General features: G+C 44.0%; 1 protein-coding gene across 3 annotated transcripts; it reads left to right on the top strand.

Annotated features, from left to right (window-relative positions):
* The first annotated feature begins 1,210 nt into the window (after positions 1-1,210).
* LOC132393447 (gastrula zinc finger protein XlCGF57.1-like) lies at positions 1,211-12,017 on the top strand. Of its 3 annotated transcripts, none has more exons than XM_059968696.1 (2): positions 1,211-1,231; positions 7,763-12,017. In XM_059968696.1, the coding sequence occupies exon 2, from the start codon at positions 8,147-8,149 to the stop codon at positions 10,013-10,015; it is 1,869 nt and encodes a 622-aa protein (XP_059824679.1). In that variant the 5' UTR covers positions 1,211-1,231; positions 7,763-8,146; the 3' UTR covers positions 10,016-12,017. The 3 variants fall into 3 exon arrangements, with proteins under 3 accessions (XP_059824679.1, XP_059824669.1, XP_059824688.1); XM_059968686.1 differs by lacking the exon at positions 1,211-1,231 and adding an exon at positions 5,976-6,059; XM_059968705.1 differs by lacking the exon at positions 1,211-1,231 and adding an exon at positions 6,127-6,466.
* The last annotated feature ends 5,938 nt before the right edge of the window (positions 12,018-17,955 follow it).

Here is a 17,955-nt window from a genome sequence, read left to right as displayed (position 1 = left end):
CCTCTCATTATTGTGTACACCTCTATCAGGTCACCTCTCATTCTCTGTTGCTCCAAGAAGAAAAGGCCGAGTTCACTCAACCTATTCTCATAAGGCATGCTCCCTAATCCAGACTGTGTATATTAAAATATTATGGCTTACATCACCTTTCAACTTCCCACTCTAAGCTTAAAAGTATGTCCTCTGGTGTTTGACATTTCCACCATGGGTAAACATTTCTGACTATCTACCCTATATATGCTTCTCACAATTTAAAAACAAAATTGATATCTGGTGTCCCTCAGCCTCTGATGTCCTAGAAACATCATTTTCCCCAACCCTTCCTTAGAACTCCCAAATCCTGATCCAGCAGCATCCTGGTGAACCTCTTCTGCATCTCTTCCAGAATGTTTATTCTTCCTATAATGGGGTGACTAGAACTGTACGAGATACTCAAAGTGTCCTCTGCCTCAAGTTTTTTTAGGTGCAGCATGGCTTCCTAGATCTTGTATTAAAACGCCTCTGCTAATGAAAGCAAACAATCCATGCACTTTATCCACATGCATAGCCGTTTTCCATGGGCCGAGCTTCTAGTTCAAGATGATGCTACTGAAGTTGTATGACAGTGTAGATTGTAAGGCAAGAGATTTGACTAACACATGACTTATAACATTTTTTCTTAAGCAAATTGTGGTGAATTATCACTGTGGGCAGTAAGGAAACAGGCAGAGGTGGGGCTGGGTAATGGGTGAGCTGTGCTGGGACAGTGTGTTTGAGACCGGTTCGCAGATGAAGTTGGTGGTATCACCACCAGAGATGGAGTGAACATTTGGGAGAGGAGGATGCAGAAAAGTTTTGATGCCTGTCCACCTAACCCGGGTGTAAAATTGGATCGCTCCAAGCACCGAGCTGATTTGGTAATATCGAAGATGGTTTGGGGCTGGGTGACCGATGCATATCGCGGCATCAGGATCTGCGTACTTGAGTGAGGCACTACCTGTTGCTTGGACAATTTAAACATGAGTCCCAATAGACTGGAAGCCTGAGTGTCAGGAATGGCGGGAGGGGGGGTGGGTTGGGTGGATTTTGCTCACTCTCCTGTAAATGTTTATTTCTTTCTCCATAGCATCAAGACTGTGAACTGATCCGGCTGCTGTGCATTTTTGCCCACTGGTGTGATGAACAGGGACCGAGTCTTGGGTCTACCCCAGCTGCTCCGCGAGCAGATCTGGGGACTCATTTGAAACACTCGGTTTGTTGGCTGGCTTCTATTGTTTGTAGATTTGAGTTTTTTCTGTTTCTCTGCGCAGTGGTTTTTGGTCCTTTCTGTTTTAAGTTGGGTTATTCAGGTTTCTTGCTTTGTCGTTGCCTGCAAGCAGACAAATCTCAAGGTGTATAATTTATGCATTCTTTGATAATAAATATACTTTGAATCTTTGAACCTGTGGACCTGGACACCAAGATCTCTCTGTGCCACATTGCTATTAAGTGATCTAATTACTGTTCACTGTATACTTTCTTCTTTTATTTGACTGACCAAAGTGCAAAATATCATGCTTTCCTACATTAAATTCTGTCTGCCCATATCTGAACATGATTTACATCCTGCTGTGTCCTGTCAATTTCTTCCACTGTCTATAATCCACTAATCTAGGTGTCGTCTGAAAACTTTTTAATCCACCCATCTATATTTTCATCCAGTTCATTGGTACATGTTGCAAACAACAGAGATTCCAACAGTGATCCCTGAGGAACCCCACTGGTCATGGACCTTCATTCAGAATAACAGCCTTCAACTCTTACTCTATCTTCAGTTCCCAATCCAAACTTGCAATTTCCCCTTGGTCCCATGCACCTTTATCTTGCACATCAAGTTGGCATGCCTTCCTAAGGAACCTAGGGATAACATCCACTGCTTTACCCTCATCAAGTATGTACTTTGCCTCCTCAAAAAACTTTTTATTATGCATAACCTACCCTTTGGAAATCCATGCTGAAAGACCATGTATTTGCAAATAAGCATAAATCCTACCCCTCAGTATCCTTTCCTAGATCAGGGAAGGACAGCAGTGTTCTGCACAGAGATCATCATGAACCATCTCAACCTGATAGGAAAAGAAAACGCATTCTCTTAGCAACATAGGTCAAGAGGACGTTGAGTAGCTATGGTGTTTCAGGATGGGAAGTGGCTGGCTTTGATGGTGAAAACTGTGTGAACTGCCTGACGTCTATACACAGAGAAGTATGCCAGTCCACAGAAGGAAGATGCCTCGTCGTCAGTGAGATCTTCAGGAATGGTCTCACCTGAAGCAAATTCATTGGCCAGAAGTTGATTCAGAAATTGGGTTGCTGATAGGGATGAATGTGCTTCAGGCAATAGACAATAGTCAGTAGGTGCAGGAGGAGGCCATTCAGCCCTTCTAGCCATCACCACCATTCACTGTGATCATGGCTGATCATTCACAATCAGTACCCCGTTCCTGCCCTCTCCCCATATCCCTTGACCCCACTATCTATAAGAGCTCTATCTAACTCTCTCTTGAATGCATCCAGAAACTTGGCCTCCACTGCCTTCTAGGTCAGAGCATTCCACATATCCACCACTCTCTGGGTGAAAAAGTTTTTCCGCATCTCAGTTCTAAATGGCCTACCCCTTATTCTTAAACTGTGGCCTCTAGTTCTGGACTCACCCATCAGCGGGAACATGCTTCCTGCCTCCAGTGTGTCCAATCCCTTAATAATCTTATATGTTTCAATCAGATCTCCTCTCATCTTTCTAAATTCCAGTGTATACAAGCCCAGTCGCTCCAATCTTTCAACATATGACAGTCCCGCCATTCCGGGAATTAACCTTCTGAACCTAAGCTGCACTCCCTCAATAGCGAGAATGTCCTTCCTCAAGTTTGGAGACCAAATCTGCGCACGATACACAAAGGCGTTTGAGCCTTTGCAAGTGACTCGCTGTCATACTGATGAATCATATGAAATCAAAAGATCGCACCTTTCGATTTTCATGGGGACAGTGATGGCAGATCTAACAGCTCATGGAACTTCAGCTTTCGCTCGGATGACCTTAGGCAACGGTGATCTAAGACAGATTTTCTTGAATGCAGTCAAGAAGGACAACGCGGCTTGGCAGGAGAAGGCCTCTGGCCGGGATAAAATGCTTGCCAAAAGAGGATATTTGAGTGGACATCGATATTTCACGACATCTGTATCTTAGTAGCATGTAGTTGTAATTTGATGTTGCGATGTTCGCTGAGCATGGCAATTAACTTGCAGACGTGTCATCACCAGTCGCAGAGGCATGCTCAGTTGATCGTTCCTCTCTGAGAGGGGGTGCTCGTGTTTAGATAGTACCCTCCCCCCACCCCATTCGCTTGCCGGTCCTGACTGGCTACCTCTTCAGTAGATCTTTGAACGTTATTGGCTCGCGTTTCTTTGGCTCTTGGGGGGGGGGGGGGGGTTCGTAGATGGAGTCAATTTCGATGTCACAAACACATGAATATCTGCAGATGCTGGAAATGCAAAGCCCCCCCCCCCCCACCCACACACACACCTGGAGGAACTGAGCACGTCAGGCAGCATCTATGGAAAAGAGTATACAGTCGATGTATCAGGCCGAGACCTTTCATCAGGAGTTCCACAGATGCTGCCTGTCCTGCTGACTTCCTCCGGTATTTTGTGTGTTGCTTTCTATTTCGATATGCTTTTTTTTAACTGAGTTATCAGACAAAAACCACGCTTCTAAAAAATTATTGTGCCTGCTTCATGTTTTCCTGCGCAGGAACCTATGAAGTGTCCCAGTCTTCGCACACGAGATCAGTGCCAGTGGGCCATGTACCCATATAGCCAGTTTGAGTTCCTGTAACCACGTCCTGTCTGGCCGACGTAGACCTTGTTGCAGTCTCCACAGGTGACCGTGAACCCCACATTGAATTTGTCTTTACTGCGACCTCGGTTCAGGTATTGCTACCTGAGACAATATTCCTTAAAGTCGCTGTTGGTTTGTGAGCGATTGTGATGCCGTCAGGCTCCAGCAGTCGATCTGCCATTTCTGAGATACTCTTGATGTAGGACAAGGTCGCACGTTGAGTGAAGTCCGCGCGACTTTCTCTCCTCAGTAACCATCTCCTGATGAAACTCCGTTTTTAACCGTTGAATCAGTGCTTCTGTTCCCTGGCCCGAGGTTCGGCGGTGTGTCTCTGCTCTCTTAAATAAGCTTTTCTTGTGACAGGCTGGGTGACTGCTATGGTAGTTCAGTACTTGGTCCATGTGTGTACCCTTCTGGGAGACGAATGTTTCTAATGTACTGTCTGTGCTTCTTGTGATAAGTACATCTAGGAATGCGAGTCCATAAGATTATAAAACAAAGGAGCAGAATTAGGCCATCTGGCCCATCGAGTCTGCTCCGCCATTCTATCATGGTTCATCATTTTCCCCTCCGCAACCCGGTACCCCGGTTTTTACTTTTTCCTTCCTTTGTAAACTTGTTGCTACCGATTTATTGTTGATTTGGTTAAATACATCCTCCATGTAATTTCGGTTGAGTATGACAAAGTACTCACGTATCGTACCCAGAGTTTGGGTTTGAGGAGTGGAAGAGCAGTTTTCTGACCTTTGCAGAACGGCTTCGGCAATGATGGCGGATATCGGTGATCCCATAGGCGTTCCTTTGAGTTCTTTATACACCTGCCCTTCGAGTTTCAAATGTGTAGATAGACAGTCGTTAGCCTATGCTGCTCGATTCCAGTGACTATGCTGTCTGCTCGGCTTCTCTTAGTACGAGTAGGTTGATTGACGTAACCAGCGGGTAACATTGATAGAAACCAAGATTTAGTTTACATCCATTTTCGTGTCTTTAATAGTGTCCGTTAATTACTATTATGGTATAATAATTAGGGGGCTGGGACGTAGGACCTATATACGCAGTGTTGAGCGTTTATTGTGTGAATAATGGTAACTAGTCACACATAAGTGGGGGTGTGTGGTAAAATAGAAGGGAATTGTTACATATCTTGCTTAATTTGTGGCGTTTGTGGCTTGTGGCCAACGGAGTTCACATTTCTGCTGGATCGAGTATTCAGCTCTTGGGACTATCATTTGGTAGCGGCAAAATCAAAACAAAGCAATTGCAGCCAGCCTGTGACCCCGAGATGGAGCGGTTATGTTAGCGTGACACATCCACAGCTCCCATGCATGATTGCTCCAAAGTGTCCATTTCCATATTTCTATCCTTTATTAGCGATGAGCAAACATACAATTATAAGTGTTAAGCGAAGATATATGACCTCCGCCGGCCCTAAGCTACAAACTTCTAGGAAATAAGCAAGAATTTTGCCGCTACAAAATGATTGTCCCGAAGAGTTGAATCCTTTATTCGATCTTTTATTAGAGATTAGCAAATATGCAACCTTGAATCAATATTAAATGTTAAGCAAAGATATATGACCTCCGCTGGCCCTAAGCTACAAACTGCTACGAAATAAGCAAGAATACCTAACTTATTCCCTTGCATTAACCACACCCGCACTACGATGACTAGTAGTCATAATAGACGCGTAATGCAGACCACATGGGTTTTACAAGCACATTGTGTGTTTTGTTCTATATTTCCAGCATCTGCAAAATCTCTTGATTTTTGTTTCTACATTTGTACGTGACTTGGACTTTGACATTTGACACAGACAATGCCTGTTGATATTGAATATCAAAGGCAACACGAGTGAATCTGCAGGTGCTGGAAATAAATAAAAACACAAAATGCTGGCAGAACTCAGCAGGCCAGACAGCATCTATGGGAGGAGGCTGATATTGAATATATTGTTTTTGGGAGTTTACTGTATTAAAATAGCTGCTCAGTGTTCAACATAAAATATTTACTGTTTTGGGGGGTACATGGCGTGGAAATGTGCTTGCAGGCACGGTTAATGGAAGCCTGCTTACCCAGCAATAGCGGCGATCCAGAATTCGGCGTCAGTGACCCGCCGATACAAATGCGCAGGCGTCAGGGTGGCAGACAGTTCCGGGAAATCGCGCATGCGCTCAGCGGACAAAAGGTTTCAGGGTATCGGCGGCAGGTAGGAGCGGGTCTCTGGGTGAGGGTTTCATCTGCACCCCCGACTCAGGGACAATTGTTCTGAGTCTGGACACGCCGTGGCCCCGCACTCTGGGATAGTGCCGATCCTCTCCCTCTCTCAGCCCCGCGTATCCGGGCCCTTTGGGGTTTTGTGCTGATGAGCGATGGCGGGGGATGGGAGCGGACCGAGCTGCAACTATCTCAATTCAAGCGTCTGCAACTCGGAAAAAAAATTAAAATCCTTCCATCAGCTTTAGATCTTGAGAAAATCACCTTTGTTCTACCGCTTCTTAATTCTGGACCTTTCTGCCCGCGAGAACATGTTTTGTTCTATTAGAACGTAGAACATAAAACAGTTCAGCACAAGAACAGGCCATTCGGAACAACTAAAAACCAAGTCAAAAACACGTAAATACTGATCCCTCCTGCCTACACCCCCCGTCCATCTTCCTTACATCCATGTGCCTATCCAGACGCCTCTTAAAAGCCTCTAATGTATTTGCCTTTACTACCATTCCAGGCATCCACCACTTCCCGAGTAAAAAAGTTAACCCTTCACATCCCCCTTCTACCGACCCTCTCTCACCTTAATCATTTCAACCCTGGGAAGCAGATACTCTTTGTCTACACTACTCATATCTCCATTAATCTTATAAACCTCCATCAGATCTCTCAGCAGACGCCGGTGCTTCAGAGAAAACAACCCAGGTATATCTAGATTTTTGTGATAGTACGTGCCCTCTAAACCAGGCGGCATACTGGCAAGTCACTTCTGCACCTTCTCCAGAGCATCAACATCCTTCCTACAGTGGGGCAACCAGAACGGTATAATACTCCAGATTTAGCCTAACCCGAGTTTTATAAAGTTGCAACATAACCCCTTGACTTTGGAATAATGCCTCGACTAGTAAAAGGAAGCATTCCATAAGCCACTTGATGTACTTGTGCAGCCATTATTCTGGTTGAGTAATGATATCAAACACCTTTATCCTGGGTAACAAGTGACCTGTAAATTTCACGTCACGAAAGTGCCACACTTGCATGAGAAATACTGCCCTCCCCTTCATATTTATTGGCTTTGCTATTGATGAGTTCAGCACTGTCAATCACCTGGGCTTGGCGAGGGGGTGGGGTAGGGTGGCCAGAGCTCTTTGTAGAACAGTGGGACACGACTAGAACTTGAAATTATTTCCGTATTCCCTGTAATCTTTTAACAGCTGCGCAGGTCAAGAAATTTTTATGCAGCTTGAAATCTGGGGCAGTTTAACACCACAGAGAAGAAGATCCCAGCTGCGCGGCAGCGAAGACTGTCTGCTTGGGGTTATTTCAGTTACTGGGTGGCTGTGCACCTTGGAGTGAACAAGGAGTAATACTAATGGAGAGAGTCACACTGAGCCAAGTCACAGATTGAAGGCAGGCAGAAATGGCCCAGTCCGATACAAGATAGGAAGCTACAGCTTGTGTTGAACCTTGCTGGAACAGTGTGCCGTCAGAGCTCAGCAGATTGACTAAAATTATCTCATCTGAAATGTCGTCCTTCACCCATTGATGTCTTTTGACATTTTTATGGGTATGAGATGTCAAAGAATTTGTGTGCAAAATCTCAAACACAACTACATGACAGATTAGTTGTCTCTGTGCTGATATTTAAGGAGTGGCCAAACATTTCCTTTGTAACACTGATATATTTGTTATTGATCCTAGGAGGTGAAGAAATATCTCATCCCAGTGGGAAAACTGCTTTGTGCCTGAAGTGAAGTTTTCTGTTGTAACTCTGTGCAATCCACAGGAACCGGGGTGCTGACAACCCACCAGCATTTGTTCACTGGAGATCAGTTCTTCCACTGCATTGACAGTGCGAGGGATCAGTCCATCTGACATCTCACTTGATGAATTGCCGGAGAACTGATAAGAGAGCTGAGGGAAGGGATTCACTCCCTCATCCAACCAGCAGTCACATCTTCAGGTTTGCACTGAGGAGAGGTGTTTTTCACCTGTTCTGTGTTGGAAGGGATTCACTCATTGACCCAGTGGACAGACACCAGTGAAATCACACTAGGGAGAGACCATTCAGCTGCTCAGACTGGGATGGGATTCACTCTGCCATCCAACAAGCAGAGACACCAGCGAGTTCACACTGGGGAGAGACCATTCACCTGCTCTGAATGTGGAAAGGGATTTATGCAGTCATCTCATCTGAAGGTACATCAGCGAGTTCACACCGGGGAGAGGCCGTTCATCTGCTCAGTCTGTGGAAAGGGATTCATTCAGTCATCCCATCTGAAAGTACATCAGCGAGATCACACTGGGGAGAAGCCATTCATCTGCTCAGAATGTGGGAAGGGGTTCACTCGGTCATCTGAACTGAAGGTACATCAGCGAATTCACACTGGGGAGAAGCCGTTCATCTGCTCAGACTGTGGGAAGAGATTCACTCGGTCATCTGAACTGAAGGTACATCAGCGAATTCACACTGGGGAGAAGCCATTCATTTGCTCGGACTGTGGGAAGGGATTCACTCGGTCATGTGACCTAAATACACACCAGTTAGTTCACACTGGGGAGAGACCATTCGCATGCTCAGACTGTGGGAAGGGGTTCACTCAGACATATGACCTACTAGCTCACCAGAGAGTTCACACTGGGGAGAGGCCATTCACCTGCTCACAATGTGGGAAAGGATTCACTCATTCATCCAACCTACAGAGACACCTCCGAGTTCACACTGGGGAGAGGCCGTTCATCTGCTCAGACTGTGGGAAGGGGTTTACTCAGTCATTTTACCTACTGGCACATCAGTCAGTTCACATTGGGGAGATGCCGTTCACCTGCTCAGACTGTGGCAAGGGATTTCCTCGGTCATTTCAACTGAAGGTACATCAGCGAGTTCACACTGGGGAGAGGCCATTCACCTGCTCAGATTGTGGGAAAGGATTCACTCGGTCCTACGACCTACTAGCTCACCAGCGAGTTCACACTGGCGAGAGGCCGTTCACCTGCTCAGACTGTGGGAAGGGGTTCACTCAGACATATGACCTACTAGCTCACCAGAGAGTTCACACTGGGGAGAGGCCATTCACCTGCTCAGAATGTGGGAAGCGATTCACTCATTCATCCAACCTACAGAGACACCTCCGAGTTCACTCTGGGGAGAGGCCGTTCATCTGCTCAGACTGTGGGAAGGGATTCACTCAGACATATGACCTACTAGCGCACCAACGAATTCACACTGGGGAGATGCCGTTCACCTGCTCGGAATGTGGGAAGGGATTTCCCTGGTCATTTCAATTGAAGGTCCATCAGCGCATTCACACTGGAGAGAGACCTTTCAGTTGTTCAGACTGTGGGAAGGGGTTCACAGACTTATCCAACCTACAGAGACATCAGCGAGTTCACACTGGGGAGAGGCCATTTACCTGTTCTGTGTGTGGGAAGGGATTCACCCGAGCGTCCGGCCTACAAACACACCAATCTGTTCACACTGGGGAGAGGCCATTCACCTGCTCAGAATGTGGGAAGGGATTCACTCAGTCATCTCACCTGAAGGTACACCAGCGAGTTCACACTGGGGAGAGACCGTTCACCTGTTCTGTGTGTGGGAAGGGATTCACTCGGTTATCCAGCCTACAAGCACACCAGCGAGTCCACACTGGGGAGAGGCCGTTCACCTGCTCAGACTGTGGGAAGGGGTTCACTCAGCCATCTAACCTGAAAGTACATCAGAGAGTCCACACTGGCGAGAGGCCATTCACCTGCTTAGATTGTGGGAAGGGATTCATTCAGTCATCTGACCTACTGGTACACCAGAGAGTTCACACCGGGGAGCGGCCATTCATCTGTTTAGACTGTGGGAAGGGGTTCACTCAGTCAGCTCATCTGAAGCTACACCAGCGAGTTCACAGCGGGGAGAGGCCGTTCACCTGCTCAGACCAGGAAGAGATTCGCTTAGTCATCTGACCTACTGGCACTCAGACATTTCATGATGGGGTGTGGCCGTTCACCTGCTCCGATTGTGGGAAGGGATTAATTCAATCAATTTACCTACTGGGAGATTTCATTTAGCTGCTCAGATTCAGAAGGGATTCACTCACTCATCCAACCTACAGAGGCACCAGATCGTTCACACGAGGGTGAGGCAGTTCACCTGCTCAGACCAGCGGAATTATTTACTCGTTTATGTGACTTACTGGTACATCAGAAAGTTCACACTGGGGAGAGGCTGGTCATCTGCTGTGTGTGTGTGTGTGAAGGGATTCACTCGGTCACTTCCCCTATTGGCACATAGTAAGTTCAGAGTGGGAAGTAGCTGTTGTGGGAAGGAATTCACTTTGTCATCCCGGCTGATGCTACACCAGTCAATTCCCACTGGAGAAGCCACTCACCTGCCCAGACTGTGGTTTGGGATTTACTCAGTCATTTCAACTGAAGGTACGTCAGTGAGTTCACACTGGACACTGTGTTCACTTGCTCTAAATGTGGGAAGAAATTCAGTCAGTCATCTAACCTTGTGACACACTGCCGAACTTACAGTGGGGAAAGGTTTAAATAAGCTGCATGTTGGATATTTATCCCAAAGTTGAATTCAGAGACAAGTTTAAAGGTGACTTTTGCTGTTTAACTCTGCAATTATTGCTGCTGCTTATCGCACCCAGTTCCACACCCTGGCCACTGGCATGTTCATCAGTAATGTGATTTGGAGTTTAATATTCTAGATCTGTGACGAATAAATCACCTCTAAACTCTGTCTCAGGTACTTAATGAATTTATGACACCCAGTGTACAGTAGGGCATCAACTCTGCCAGCTGGTCCCTGCCAGTATCTTTGTTCCACAACAGTTCTTTTCAATCCATTCCTGCTGTTTACCTCTCACTCTCCCTGTGGTGATGGGTTCCAAACAGTACCACTCTGTTAGCAAATTTAAATTCCTGGGTGTTACTATTTCAATGGACCTGTCACACAGGGAAAATGAGTCTCGGTTGTATGTGGTGACATATATGTACTCTGACAAGAGAAAAAAAAGATGCTTTGACTTTATGGGTGAAGAGGTTTCCCCTGAATTTCCTGCATGACTTTCTGCAGACTGAAGAAGAAGATGTGTTGCCTGCAATTATGTCTGACTTGTTCTTTGTCCTTTAAATCTTTGGGCCAAGGACAAACAACATTGGTAGGTAACCTACATACTCCTTGGTTATTTCAATGTTAGGTGCCATTTTTACTGCTTCCAAAGGGCAGTGTGTCACACAGCTGACCTCTGAATTCTGAAAGCAGAGTGGGGATCAGGCAGAATTAGGAGCTCTGGATAAGATCATATGATGAGTAGGGTGCGTGGCAAAGAATGACAGGAGTATCAACATTTGGAGGCTGACAGGGAAAACAAAATTAATTGTTGACATTGAGACTGTTGCTTGAGGAAGCTTGCTGCATTAAACTGGCTATAGAGTTCTCATAAAAATATTGACAGTATTTGTGGCATTTGGTAGAGGGGAGGTAACACTTGTAAACACTTTCACTGGCTCTGTTCTTACCCAGAAATCTGTGAGCTTCAGAGTGTACTATCACTGCGATTCGAGTGGGCTGCTATGGAGCATCTGTTGGATCTGACCATTTAATCTTAATTGTCAAGTTCTTTGCAGTTTAACAATTAACTATCTGCTTGTATTTTAAGTAGTTTTTATATGCCTGACAGTTTAATGTGCCTCTAGTGGCTGTACAATGTATAATTATGGAAGATTCTTTGTACCTGTACTTTATGAAGTGAGTGTTATGTCACTGGTTAATTTCTACTGCAGTATTGACTGTTATTTCTAATTGTATTATCATCATTAGATTTGAGTGGATTTTTTCTTATCTTTGGGTATAGAAGTAGCTGCTTTATGATTTTCTCTGTTCGTTAAAGTGGTGGACCTCTGTCACTGTTCCTCTCCTCTTCTATTAACTTCGAATAAATCAATCTTGAAGCAACAAGTTTTATGCCTCATTCTTGTCTTCTAAACGAACTTCAGATTTAAGCACCAAAATCCACGAGTTGGCATAGCCGGCAGTATTTGGAGCTCAGAACAATCGAAGACAAAGAGGGCATTCAGATCCTAACTTACAAACTTTCTTTATGTTCCAAAATGTCTGGGGGAGAAAAAACTTAGTTCTGGCTTTTATGTCATCAGATGGAAATTGTGATTCAGAACTGCTATATTCTTATTTTAAAAACACCTGTAAAAAAGACTGCTGATTAACTATGTAAGCCAGTAGAGAGTCAGAAATTAACATACAAGCCGTGAAGCATGGATAAAAAGGTAATAAATTCATGCAAACCAGTTGGCTGTATGAGAAAACTCATACCTGCAAGCTGGCCAAGCATGGGAAAAATTAAAGTTCAAAATCACGGTTAAAATAGAACTGTGACTATTTAAGAGTGAATCAAAACAATGGCCTACTGTAAGCTGTAAAACATACTAGGAACTTTTAAGTAAATGAAACATTTCATTTTGGTAAAATTATCAAAATATCCCATCAATGTCGAATTTAACAAAATGAGGCCCCTAGATGAAAGTCTGGGATAAGACCCACGTAATGACTGCCGTTGATTAGAGATGAGACCGGGTGGTCGCTTTGATCGAATGTCTGAGTGAGTGAAAGAGTTAACAGATCATTATTCATTCAGTGATCATTGCAACATTGGACTTGCCCGGTAATGTAATTGGTGGGAATGCACATATTTCACATACACCAAAATTGAGTTTGGGTTCACTTTAAGAAACTGGTCTGACATGCATTCTATGGCAATTCCAGATTTATTGAAAGTGTCAGCCAAGCCAGTCGCTTTGAAGCTGCCAGAGTTTTGGGAACAAAATTCTATTGCTTTGTTTGTACGAGCCGAAGCCCAATTCATGCTGTTAGAATTCACCACTGACCAAACCAAACTCTACTACATGGTAGTGTCACTCAGCAGTTCCACAGCATCGAGGTTGGCGAGTCTACGGGAAAACTTGTCCAAACACAGTAAATACCGATCACTGAAAACTCACCTTTTGCAGACTTTTGGACTATCAGAGTCGGAGCATGCCAACAGTTGCTCTCCTTGCCTGGCCTCAGTGATGCAAAGCTGTTGGAGCAAATGAACCACGCACTGTCACTCCTGAGAAATTACCATCCTTTAAAAAAAAAATTTCAAGCATAATTCTTCATGCAGTAAATGCCTGATCAAGTTAGCATAGCCTTCACTAATTCACCCATGAGGGACTACAGGGAGCTTGCAAAAATGGGTGACAGTCCACACAACGCCAGGCAGAGCATACCATGTACCATTTCTCCTCTCCCTGCTGCAATAAGCCCAGTCAGCAAAGCCTCCAATAATGACACCGTAGGCTGTGAAAGAGATGATGCCAGGCCTGAGTTCTTACCATGCCGACTTTGGTACGAATGCTCTGAAGTGCCAATCACCTTGCAGTTTTGACTGTGCTACTCACCTGCTGGGCAGATTCCCAAACCTCACCAAGCCCAAATTCTCCACTAAAGTCACAAAACATGGAGGTGAGCGCCACATTTCCACAACTGTCCTGCCAAGTTCAGGGAAGCTGCAGTTTCCTGTCAGGTTACTCTTTTCCATAGATGCTGCCTGGTCTGCAGTTCCTCCAGTATATGTGTGTGTTGCAACACCTATTACTCAAGCTCTGCCCAAACATTCTCCCTGAACAAGGCCACTATGTGGAGACTCCTCTCTGGAGACTGTAGCAGATCAATCAAAAATCACTCAACAACCTGGTGGACAGCAAGAGCTCGGACAACCCTATGATGAACAACTGAAGTATTCCAAACTGTAAAGGTAACTGGAGCAGCTACTGGAAAGAACCAACTCACAATAGAGACTTTGCTTGGGGTGGGGGTGGAGATAATCCTGGTTGACACGTCTTCCACAGAATCCAATAATAATAAGCAAAGTTAAGCAGTCAGCACAAAGATATCATACCTGACGGTCTCTAACTCTAACTCCCCCAGACAAAGCATGAATTTGTAACTAAACTCTTCTCTTTTACCACTTCCCCACCCGCGCAGCTAACTGCTGATACTAAACATAATAAACGTGTAACACAAAATACAATGCAGATAGAAAGCAGATACATGGCTCCTACATCCCAGACCTCTAACTATTACTCTATAATAATTACAACTACATACCACCAAAAACAGGAGACATGCAATGTTAACATTCATACAAATTCCCTCTTTCTGCTTTCTTCTTCTGGACAATCATGTAATGCTTCTCTAGGCTAGAGGTTACCAGCACTTAGCCCAGTACAAAGTGATCTTTGCCATCACTCTCTGACAAGATAGAAATAAGAAACTTCGAGAGCCATAGCTAATCAAATCTCAGCCTCCTACAGATCTTGGTTATAGGCCAATCCAAAAAGCTGATCTTGATAGTGATGTGTACCTGTCATATAAATCCATTTCTGGCTGGAATAACTTGAATAATTCTTCCCATGATCTATGAGTTTTGAGGCACTATGCCATCAACTATAAGCACAATACCTCCCGGGAGGAAATTGCATAATATACTTCTCCATTTCTGATGTTTTTGTAGCTTGAATAAATATTCCTTGGCCCATCACTTCCAAAACAATTTTGACATGTATTCGAAGTGCTTCCAGCTATGTTGAACATAAACACCTTTTTGGAATTCTGCTGGTGGTAAGGGTGGTGAGCCCGTCAGAAGCAACAGATAGAATAGAAAACCTACAGCACAATGCAGGCCCTTTGGCCCACAAAGCTGTGCCGAACATGTCCTTACCTTAGAAATTACCTACGCTTACCCATAGCCTTCTATTTTCCTAAGCTCCAGGTACCTATCCAGGAGTCTTTTAAAAGACCCTTTTGTTTCTGCCAATCAATGATTGGGTGTTAACGCTTCCAAAGCACAGGGATTGGAGTATTCTTTAATTATCAACCAACCATTGAAATTAGACTCTACTTACAAAAAATTGTGTAACAATCCTCTGTCAAGACTCTGCACCTTCAAGGTAGAACTGAGAACCATTTTTACTGATCTGATCAGTCTCTCCCATGTTCCTCCATGTTTCAAGCCAGGCAGAGGGTTAAAAATTCACATAATTTCTTTCTGGTGAAGAAGTATTTTATTGATCTGTGAATGATGCCACTTCTCAAATCACACACAGCTACAACAAGGTTGGTTGCATAATCAGAGTGCAGTTCACAAAGTTGTCCTTGTCTTGCTATAAAGTGTTGAAGTGCATTAACAAAGAAATCTGTGTCAAAAGAAGGTGCCATTTCATTGTGAACAGCTCATATAGCCAGACAGGTAAATATGACCCCATACTCCTTCACTGTACTCCTACTCTTGGCTCAAACAGTTCAAAATAATCCACTGCTACACGTGTAAATGGAGCTTCATCTAGAGACACTGTCCAGAGGTAGATCCACCACATGTTGACATCCTGGAACTGCGTCCAGCTATCGACAAAAATCACATTAGAAAAGATTCTTCTTACATCTATACTAACACTGGGAATCTAATACTTTGGTACAACCTGGTTAATGAGATTATGACCACCATGTCCCACTTCTGGAAGTACCTGCTTCAAAATGAGATCAGAGTAATATAACCATATAACAATTACAGCACGGAAACCCGCCATCTTGGCCCTTCTAGTCCGTGCTGAATGCTTACTCTCAACTAGTCCCACCAACCTGCACTCAGCCCATAACCCTCCATTCCTTTCCTGTCCATATACCTATCCAATTTTTTTAAAATTACAATATCGAACCTGCCTCTACAACTTCTACTGGAAGCTCGTTTAACACAGCTACCACTCTCTGAGTAAAGAAGATCCCCCTCGTGTTACCCCTAAACTTTTGCTCCCTAACTCTCATCTCATGTCCACTTGTTTGAATCTCCCCTACTCTCAATGGAAAAAGCCTATCCACGCCAACTCAATCTATCCCCCTCATTATTTTAAATACCTCTATCAAGTCCCCCCTCAACCTTCTATACTTCAAAGACTAAAGACCTAACTTTCTCAATCTTTCTCTGTAACTTAGGTGCTGAAACCCAGGTAACATTCTGGTAAATCTCCTCTGTACTCTCTCTATTTTGTTGACATCTTTCCTATAATTTGGTGACCAGAACTGTACACAGTACTCCAAATTTGGCCTCACCAATGCCTTGTACAATTTTAACATTACATCCCAACACCTATACTCAATGCTCTGATTTATAAAGGCCAGAATACAAAAAGCTTTCTTCACCACCCTATCCACATGAGATTCCACCTTCAGGGAACTATGCACCATTATTCCTAGATCACTCTGTTCTACTGCATTTCTCAATGCCCTACCATTTAGCATGTATGTCCTATTTTGATTAGACCTACCAAAATGTAGCACCTCACACTTATCAGCATTAAATTCTACCTGCCATCTTTCAGCCCACTCTTCTAACTGGCCTAAATCTCTCTGCAAGCTTTGAAAACCTACTTCATTATCCACAAAGCCACCTATCTTAGTATCATCTGCATACTTATTAATCCAATTTAGCACCCCATCATCCAGATCATTAACGTATATAAGAAACAATATTGGACCCAGTACAGATCCCTGAGGCACACCACTAATCACTGGCCTCCAACCTGACAAACAGTTATCCACCACTATTCTCTGGCATCTCCAATCCAGCCACTGTTGAATCCATTTTACTACTTCAATATTAATACCTAATGCTTGAACCTTCCTAACTAACCTTCCATGTGGAACCTTGTCAAAGGCCTTACTGAAGTCCATATAGACAACATCCACTGCTTTACCCTCATCAACTTTCCTAGTAACCTCTTCAAAAAAATCAGTAAGATTTGTCAAACATGACCTTCCACGCACAAATCCATGTTGACTGTTCCTAATCAAACCCTGTCTATCCAGATAATTATATATACCATCTCTAAGAAAACTTTCCATTAATTTACCTACAGGCAAACCTATGTCAAACCTATAGGCTGATAATTCCTAAGTTTACTCTTAGAAACCTTTTTAAACAATGGAACCACATGAGCAATACGCCAATCCTTCGGCACCATCCCCATTACTAATGACATTTGAAATATTTCTGTCAGAGCCCCAGCTATTTCTACACTAATGTCCTTCAAGGTCCTAGGGAATATCCTGTCAGGATCTGGAGACTTATCCACTTTTATATTCTTTAAAACGCCAGTACTTCCTCTTCTTTAATCATCACAGTTTCCATAACTACCCACAACACACACAACATGCTGGTGGAACACAGCAGGCCAGGCAGCATCTATAAGGAGAAGCACTGTCAACATTTCGGGACAAAAGCCTTCATCAGGACTAACTGAAAGGAAAGATAGTAAGTCTTTCTTCCCTAGGCAAGCTTGAGAATTCATCTTGAAATCTTTTCTTTTGCAAAAACTAATAATCTACTGTATAGCTCAGCCTTTCTGAGCTTCTTCACTGAGAGACAATCTTGGCAAATTTGATCTTTAGCCTTTTCCATCTCTCTCTTCAAAGAATGCCCTTGTTGTTCATCATCCAATTCAGATGAACAGTAAACAATACTCAATTGCTTCCTGTTCTAAGAAATGAGAGCAGGTTTGAAAACCTAAGGATCAATGCCATTGTCTTCCTCAAGTAGGTTCAAGATGAGAAATGATGGATAATACATGTTACCATGTTTAACTCCTCTTCAACATGCATGACATTCATTGTAGCAATCCCCTTAACTTCTGAATCATTTAGCAGAAGTTCTTCAGAAGTATCAGGATTTACAGGCCATTCTCTTTCAGGCTGAAGAAGACAGTTCAATCCTGACATCCAAGTCTTATTCCTCAGAGAAGCCTTCACCCTCAACCCTTTCGATGCCATGTCTACTGGG

Source organism: Hypanus sabinus, chromosome 1, assembly GCF_030144855.1.
Source record: "Hypanus sabinus isolate sHypSab1 chromosome 1, sHypSab1.hap1, whole genome shotgun sequence".
NCBI lineage: Eukaryota > Metazoa > Chordata > Chondrichthyes > Myliobatiformes > Dasyatidae > Hypanus > Hypanus sabinus.
This window is presented reverse-complemented; position numbering and strand designations above follow the sequence as displayed.